Genomic DNA, 9,245 nt, shown 5'->3' on the forward strand with positions numbered 1-9,245 from the left:
GTCATATATTTAGTGTATTAATGTTGATGTGAGATTTGAAATAACTGGCATTGGTATATATTTACCTTTTTTTTTTTAAATTTTGTTTTTGTTTTGATTTGTTTTTTGTCCAACTGCTCTCAGACTCTCATTTTCCCCCTTGCTGCCTTTTGTACAAAAATGATCTTGCATGATCACAAGTAATGTCTACATACAAGATGTGTATGCAGGATTTCAAAATGTATTTAAATGTCATTGTTTACTGCCCATGAAAACTAGGTTGATGTTGTTTGGTTTAGTATGTTGTAGGTTTTTTTTTTCTTCCAAACAACATCACTTCTAATCTGATGAAGACAAGTGAAAAATTTTCAAACTCTGAATTTCTTATACATTTCTCTCCTCCTCTTCAGAGATTGTCAACACCGGGGAGCTCAACAGAAATATCACATTTACATCCACTTTTGGTATGTTGCCGGTTATGTCTGTTCTCTTCTTCTTTTCTTTTTTTCTTTTTTACTTTATTTTGTTCCCATTCTCAGTGTAAGTCAACATGCTAACATCTCAATTTGAAAATTAAAGAATTTGCTAATTCATCACAAAATTCTTAACTGCTGTCTGGTGAAGTATGGAGCTTGTGATGTGTGGGTTGTCTGTCACAGGGAAGATTGAAAAAAAAAATGGAGATTTGGAAAAAGAATGAACCAATGGCTGGCTTAAAGGAATTTGCATTTTTGTGTATGTGTGTGTGTGTGTCCGTGCCTTCCTCCCACTCTAGTTGTTCAGAACATTTGGTATCAAAATAGCCACTATCCAATCTTAGCTAGGACTGCCTTTAGGTTTTGCCGTGATAATGAAACAGCGTCTGATTGTTTTTCCACTGCTTTAAACCAACTTTCAAGAAAGTTTTACACAGCTGCTATATAGAGCGAAGATGGGATGATGCTTTTTGCCTCCTAACCCCCCCCCCCTAAAAAAAAAGTCATCGTCATCATCGTAAGCTACAATGAACCAACTGTTATTTTTAGGCCAAGATTGTTTACATACATTCACTTTGTGTGTTAACAGTTGATGTGATTTGAGTCCACTTGGGTGCCACATTGATCACTAAATGGTGTGTTATTTGACAAATTTTCAGAGAGCCTTGCAGTCAACCTTCAGGAAGCAAGTGGAACCAAGATCAAGGTATTGATTGTTTTATATCTTCCTCACAATTTTCAATCTCTGTGCTATTATGCTTCAATTTGGTATGAGTTAAATACACCCATAGCCAATATTTAAAAGAAATGTGACAACTTCTCTTCACCCCCCCCCCCACATAAAGTAGCTCTCATAGCTCACAGCAAATATATAGAAGGCTATTCTTCTCTCTTTTTTTGAGGGGGGGGGGGGGGGGGGAACACTCTACAATGTATGATGTTTTATCAGGTGTCTGGCTTCTAAGCCAGAACATATTTCCTCATATATCATAGTGTACTAACAACATTCTCATCTTCCCATACTAAGATGTCAAGATACATGAAGTTAAGTTTACCCCTTAATAATCCTCAAATACTGTCACTTTACCAGGTGTATTTATTAATTTATAGTTTTAATCTTGATTTTTTTTAATGTATACTTTAGATGATGATGATGTAATTAAGTTGCAGGATGCTGTTGGTGTATCTTGTTTGCATTTTTGACAAGTTTCAATTCACAGATAAAAAAATTGCTCACACAGACCAAACCAGAATAAAGTAGAAATTACTTACGAAGTAAGAGAACAAATTAGTGATACAGTTTTGTTTCTTTGTTTTGAAAATTACAAAAATCTAGTTATCCAAATGACTTCTTTACATATTCTTCCCCCAAAATCTCCATCTAATTTTCTGGTCTCCACCTCCACCCCCTGCAGTGCCCTGAGGAAGTGTGTCCTGAGTGAGTTCAGGACCAGTTTTCTCTCCTGCGGCGGCCATCAGATTGGTCAGCACACTGCCCAGGGAGTGACCTTCCTTCAAGAGCTGATGTACCGGACCACCAGTCCCTCACAGGTAGCAAGGTATGAGAGCCCATCAAGCTTCATGCCCCATGCACTGCAGTGGACTGTTGTCTTCGTGTTACCCTCATTGACAAAGTCGCTGTGGGTGGTCTTTTATAGATATGATCACAATGATATTGATGATGATGATGATGATGATGATGATAATGATGATGATGATGATGATTTATAATGGTCAATAAGATATGAGCACTTTTGGTAATCCAATAACCAAAAATACCAAGAAAAGCAGTGGAAAATAAAATAAGTCCTGTCTTTAACTAAAAATACCCATTCATTTCTAATGCACCCCCTTTTCCATTTATACACTTTTAACTTTAGACTCAAGAATATGTTCCTGGATGTATTATCAGTGACAGTCACCCAGATCAAAATTTCCGTACATTTCCTGGTTTCTCATTCCTCTCTCTCTCTCTCTCTCTCTTTTCTCCAATATCTAGAGACACTCCCATTCTCCTGGGCTCTGTCATGGATCACCTGCTCCTGTCCAATTCGGCAGCTGTCAAAGGTCAAATGTCACAGCTCCTGACACAGATGATGAACGCCTGCAAGACAGACCCTGCTTCTGATCTTCAGTATGTTGTGATTTAACCTTTGCATGATAATCCCTCAGGATCTGGGGGAATTTGCTGAAGAATTCATCATGAATGGAAATCAAAGCCCAAATATGAATGTGGATTGAGTAAAAGCAACAATATTAGTAGAACACATCAGTGAACATTTTAAGAAATTCAGACAATCGATTCTTAAGTTATGAATTCTTTATAAAGTTTTGGTGTCCTTATTGCTGGATAAGGAGATGATTACACTTCATGATGTCATTATGGGCAATAATAGGAAGAAATACTAAGAAAATTCAACATATTTGCACTTTCCTAGCATAATAAAAGAACACCTGATGTATACCTCTTTCAGAAAGCAGGGGTAATGATATTGCCCTTAACATATATCAATAACAAGTCAATGGAATGTGCTCTTTTCATGAGTAATGAAATTTTGTTGAATTCTCGTCATTTTTTTTTTTATAATGTCCAGAATGAAATCATGAATGAAGTACTGTCTTCATCCAGCAGTAATGACACTGAAACTACTAATTCATAACTCTTTAATGGATTGTCCAATTTTCCTGAAACTTTCACTGATGTCTTCTACTGATATTACTGCTTTCACTGATCAACATGTATGTATTTGGGCTTTGGTTTACTTTAGTAAGGCACTTCTGAATTTCACTGTTTATCTTGTATTAGGGCAAGGTTGGATACAATTTTGTAGAATCAGTTATATTTATTAAATATGCGCCAAGGCAGACAGTAATTTACAAAGATTTGCCAATTTAAAAAGGAAAACGGAACTTCTGTCTTTAGAAATGATTTGCCAATATGAGTTAGATTTATTGTATACAGTAAACCTCGCTTAAGTCGACATCGCATAAGTCGAAAACTCGCTTAAGTCGACACGATAAAAAAGTCCCGATTTTTGCCATTGTTATTCCTTGAAAATTTCTTCGTCTTAGTCGACATTTATAAGTCGACAACTCGCGTAAGTCGACCTAATTTTTGAGTGCCAACTGAGCTGAAATACGTGTTAATTCCCTCGTCTAAGTCGACATAATTTTTTTCACTCAAAATCTTATCGCCATTCTCTGAAAAAGAATTGTTTTCCCGCTCCGATTTGCCGCATTTCTACTCGGTAATTCGCTAGAGTACGGCGCGGTAGCGTTCGCGCCATGCGTCCATTGTTTTGTACGCCGGGATAGAAAGGGCATACACTCATTTACATTGGAGAATTACATGTAGTACCCAAAGCAGTTCACTTTCTTTCCCCCTTTTCTTCTCCTCGTTATTCTCAAAATGCACAAATTTTGTACACCTATACAACTGTAGGTCCTAGTAGAGAATCATTATCGGAACATGAAATAGGTTTTCCCATTTATCCGAATATTATAACGTTAATTATTCCGAAGCGGTATTAGAAACCTGGGCCCGTTTTTAGAAAATTAATTAAAATGCAACTATATGTAATTAAATGCAACTAAAAATCAAATGCAGGTGTATCAAATCACGAGCAACTTTGCACATGAACGCAAGTGCGTTCCTGAAAAGGCTTGCGTTTGATAATCATATGAAACTAGAAAATAGTTGCACGAACATGAAACTCAATTGCGTTTAAACGCAACTTTAAAAATCAAATGAAGTCCATCAAAACACGCGCAACGCTGTATTCAAACGCAAGAGCGTTGCAGAGAAGACTTGCGGTTTTCGTAAGAAACTAGAAACTGCGTTTAAAAGCATCTCTTAACATCTATACATAAGGAGGTGCGTTATTGTTGAAAAGCCTTGCATTATTTTTCATTTCGTATGCAAAATTAAAAATTAAACGCAACTCTGAAAATCAAATGCAATTGCAAGTCCATCATATCACATGGAACGCTGAAAAGACTTGCGTTTGATAATCATACGAAACTAGAAGTTTGTAGGGAACTTTTTTTAAAGTCAATTGCGTTTAAACGCAGCTCTAAAATTTAATGAAGTCCATCAAATAACGCGCAACGCTGTATTCAAACGCAAGAGCGTTGCAGAGAAGACTCGTGGTTTTCGTAAGAAACTAGAAACTGCGTTTAAAAGCATCTCTAAACATCTACGGAAGTGCGTTATTTTTTAAAAGACTTGCATTATTTCTTATTTTATACGCAAAATTAAAAATTTAATGCAACCCCGAAACTCAAATGCAAGTCCATCAAATCACACGGAACGCTGAAAAGACTTGCGTTTGATAATCATCCGAAACTAGAAAATTGTAAGAAACTTAAACTCAATTGCGTTTAGACGCAATTCTAAAAATCAAATGCAAGTCCATCAAATCACAAGCAACGCTGTATTTAAAACGCAAGAGTGTTTCAGAAAAGAATTGCGGTTTTTGTACGAAACTAGAAACTGCGTTTAAACGCATAAAAATCTATACGGAAGTTTGTTATTGTTGAAAAGACTTGCATTATTTTTTATTTTGTAGCGGAACTTTCGCCATGACCGAACTTAGTCTGCACTAGCAGGGGAAAGACATCGCAACATTTATACGTTTCAAACTACCGAAACGCATGCTACTTCAAGCAATGTCAATGAAAAAATAGTAGCAAATTATTGTTACAGTTCGCGATGCCGAAGGTTTAAATCTCAGTCCAAACTTAAATTAGTCCGACGATGGAAAGAGATTTGTTTTTACGAAGGTAAGTAAACATGTCGTTTTCGGATCAACAAACTTTTCTTCTTCTTTTTATTTTAGACTGGCCCGCGCCGTACAGAGCGGTAATGTTGCGAATCGGAGAGCGAGAACAAGTCATTTTCACAGTATGGCAATAGAAATTTAAGCAAAACAAATATGGCGACGTAGGGAGGGAAAATCACACATCCTATTTAAACTCAGTCGGCACTAAAAAATTATCTCGACAGAATCATTTTAATTCACACGCATATCTTCGCAGCAACGCACTTCAATTTAAATCGCCAAGTTGCATGCAATTTGAGGAATGTGCGTTTGATTTTTCAAATCAAATTTAAAACGTACAGTGTCTAGAAACGGGCCCAGGTTTCCGATCCCGCTCTCTCAAAATCTCTAAAGAAATTTGGAAATTGTGCGTTGTCGTTACTAATCCGCGCGAGATTTGTGCATGAATTAAAACATAATTGTTGCTAATGTCAGTAGGTATGTTTTGGCGGCAAAAGGAGTAAGATCTGGGTGGCGATCTGCATCGTGATCTTACTCTGTATAGGGGAAATTAGTTTTCATTTATAAGTCGACAAAATGTCGACTTACGCGTAAGTCGACTTTCGCGTAAGTCGACGTGTTTTTCTCAGTCCCGATTATGTCGACTTACGCGAGGTTGACTGTATTTAGCAATGAAGTTGCTTTCAGAATTTCTTCTACTGAAAAAGATTATTACATGAAAACAACAGAGGGTTAAAAGAAATGATTAAAAATAATCATCCTGTATGAAACACTGTCAATATAGAGTAAATGGTGTTACAAAAAGATACAGCATCCAATCAATACATACACAGGAATGCCCCATCTGTAAAATTACTAACAAGCGAAGTTTGTTGATATCGACCTTACATGAAAACTTACTGGTAATTGCATGAATGTGTCCCCCTCTACAGTAGTAATGCCAATACAGTGCACTCCCGTTATAACGAACACGGATATAACGAAATTCCGGTTATAACGAAGTAAAAATTCGGGCCGTAACGTTATCCACTTATGTATTTTTATTGTTTATTTGTTCGGTTATAACAAAATTTCGATAGAACGAAAGAAAACTGCCGGTCCCGAGGACTTCGTTATAACGGGAGTCCACTGTATTGAAATTCCACGATTTATACTCTCTGTCCATGATCACCCAGAGTGGACCTCAGGGAGGCCTTGAGAGGCTTCCTCACCCGTCATCTCTACCACCATCGCAAGGCAGCCCTGGGGAGTCTAGAGTCCGTAGCTGTCCTCCACCCAGGACTAGTGGCTGGGATCATCCCTGACTGCACCAGACTGCTGGAGGACTGTGAACACAGGAGAGCTGTTGGAGCCGATGGCATTCTCAGGTTGGTCTGGAGTTTGCGCTATTAATGCACCTTCGCATAAAAATCATGTTCCACCTTTCCACTAAACTGATTTTTCGTCAATTACTTTCACCGCAATGTAAAGCAACAATTCACAGCTCACTCACAAAATTTGAACCAAATCAGGCTACTGGAAGCGTTGATATCAGCTTTGATCTTTGACATCTTCACCACATTACACACATTCCAGAAGTTGTGTACGGTATTCCCCCAAAAATATCACAAAACTAGAAAACCTTTTTACTGTAAACCCGACACCTAAACCTTTTTCAGAAATCATATTTTGATGGATATGAAAGTGCATTTGCATCCTGAATTTTCCACTTGTCCCCTCCCTTCACCCTTGATTCCTTCTGGCTTTTGGGGTCTACCATCAGAATGGTTCATTTCAAAGCAAACAAAGCAAATATATACTTTTTGAAAAAAAAAAAATCTCATTTTAAAGGGATCGTATAGTTTTGGTTGAGACCAAATTTCAGGTTTCTAACATTTTTTGGTGAGATAATGAGAAACCTCTTATGAAACATGAAAGAGCATGTAACTCTATGAGGAATTCAACGTTTATTTGATGAAAACTGGTTTTGAAATGGCTGAGATATCCAAAAAAAGAGCGATTCTAATAAAGTGTGGGACCCACACTTTATTACGATCGCTTTGTTTTACTTTGTTTTTGGATGTTTCAGTCATTCCAAACCCAATTTTAATCAAATAAACTTTGAATTCCTCTCAAAATGATATGCTCTGTACTATATCATAAGTGTTTTCTTGGTACATGTATCTCGCAAAAAGTTAGAAGCTCGATTCTCATCTCCACCAATACTGTACTATCCCTTTAAAGCATCTGCTTGAGTCTGTCTTTGTGTGTTGATGGTTGGTGAAATAGAATACCAAAATGAATGATTTAATTATGTTGGTATTTGGTATTACTATTAAGTTGAAATTAGATTTTGGGTAACAAGCCCAAGGGGATTTTGGAATTGGAACCATCAATTTTTTAACCCTTGGATTAACCGAACTAGCGAACTGGGTTTGAATTGATTCATGTCGAGTAATGCGTTTTTGGAGGCTATTGTAGACGTGGCTGATGTGGTATACCCACACAGATACTGAGTACACAGCTACTACTGACTACTTTACTTTGAGCTGTGTTACTGTTTCTCTTTTGTAGGCAAGCTTACTACAAAGTCCTGAGTCATCTTGGAGATGCCGGACGGCAGGAGAGAGAGAAACTACAAGCTGCCAGTGACCTTGACCCCTGACCCCCTGACCCTTGACCCATGATTCACAAAATGGCTCACCAGGATGTACGAGTTTACAGAGCCCCAGCTGAGTGTTATGCCCTGCAGGTCTACGAGTCATCTGGTAAACTGTCCTTTGTATGACAGATTAGGGAAACCCTGCTGTAACAAACCAACTGGATTTCTTCGTTCATCCACAGCTCATAACCTTCGAGTTCCCCGCACCCATCATTCATGGGGCAACAGAGCTTTCACCCAGTCTGGCTCTTCTCTCTGGAACTCATTGCCTTTGAAACTGAAAATAGAGACCTCTTTCCCTCTGTTCAAGAGAGAACTCAAAACCTTTTTGTTGCAGTAAACTGTGTGTTTTCTTTCAACTGTGGTCTTACTGAATGAAGCAATGTGAGAGGAGGTCTTACCTTTCTGAGCCAGGAGTGCCACTGTGTGACAGACATGGCGCATTATTGTTATTAACACGGTTGCTTGGGGACTGTAGATTTTCCATTGCTCTAGCTCTGTGCTTCTCAACCATTGGGCTGCGAAGCTCTCTCAGGTGGGCCAAGATGTTGGCTGAAAATAAATTAAAAAAGATTTGTATTCAATCTAACTCGGCCTTGAAAAAACAGACTGCATGAGCCAAAGTGGGCCTTGGGTTGGAAAAATTGAGAAATACTGCTCTAACCAATCCCTTGATATAAACATACACAGAAAATACAAAAATGTTATGGGAAAGGGACTATACATTACAGACCAGAATTGCATTCATTTTCTGCCCTTTCACGCTGCTTCTTCAATGTAAAAACAAAGGCTTATTACTTGGTATTTATTTACTTGGGCAGACTAATTGTGAAAAACTTGTCATCTAAAAACAATTCTGGATCTATTCAAATTAATGATTCTTGCAATGAGTCAATTTCATTGCAACTGATTGACAAATTGCCCTGTAAAGTCAACTTTCCAGTTGAGCCCAAAAATAGATTGTAATGAGTGAAAATACAGGCAGAAATATATTCTTTTCTTTAAATGCAAGCTACCGTAGTGTACAGTAGCAGACAAAACAAGAGTTTTAGCAGGCTCATCTAATGTAACGCTGCCACAACTCAGTATCTCTCACAGTTCAACAAGTACCTGTTCAAGATCTCAGTGCAGCAGCAGACAAGGCAATAAAATGTAAGCTTTTAGGTCTGACTTTAGAGCCAAGCTATTCATTTCTTCCCTTCTTTGCTCATGTCTTTGTATTCTGACTAGAAATGAAATCATACCCCATGCAATCTATTTTTCTTTTCTTTTTAAAAAAAAATCAGTTCTTTTCTCTCGTACGCAGACCTTGTTCTCATGCATCTGAATACAGCTGCAGCGGAATTAGAATTTCTCTTAGGGAATACA

At 37.8% G+C, this 9,245-nt stretch overlaps 1 protein-coding gene across 1 annotated transcript in view; it reads left to right on the plus strand.

The window, feature by feature from the left end:
- Positions 1-7,880, plus strand: part of LOC139724458 (protein MMS22-like) — a 34,967-nt gene extending 27,087 nt beyond the window's left edge. The window contains exons 30-35 of the mRNA XM_071635600.1: positions 390-443; positions 1,115-1,161; positions 1,871-2,014; positions 2,455-2,589; positions 6,412-6,603; positions 7,790-7,880. Coding sequence (XP_071491701.1) covers positions 390-443; positions 1,115-1,161; positions 1,871-2,014; positions 2,455-2,589; positions 6,412-6,603; positions 7,790-7,880 — 663 coding nt within the window. The remainder of the gene's footprint in view (positions 1-389; positions 444-1,114; positions 1,162-1,870; positions 2,015-2,454; positions 2,590-6,411; positions 6,604-7,789) is intronic.
- The last annotated feature ends 1,365 nt before the right edge of the window (positions 7,881-9,245 follow it).

Source organism: Diadema antillarum, unplaced genomic scaffold, assembly GCF_040938485.1.
Source record: "Diadema antillarum isolate AM-2024a unplaced genomic scaffold, OU_Dant_1.0 scf00000015, whole genome shotgun sequence".
NCBI classification, from domain to species: Eukaryota; Metazoa; Echinodermata; class Echinoidea; order Diadematoida; family Diadematidae; genus Diadema; species Diadema antillarum.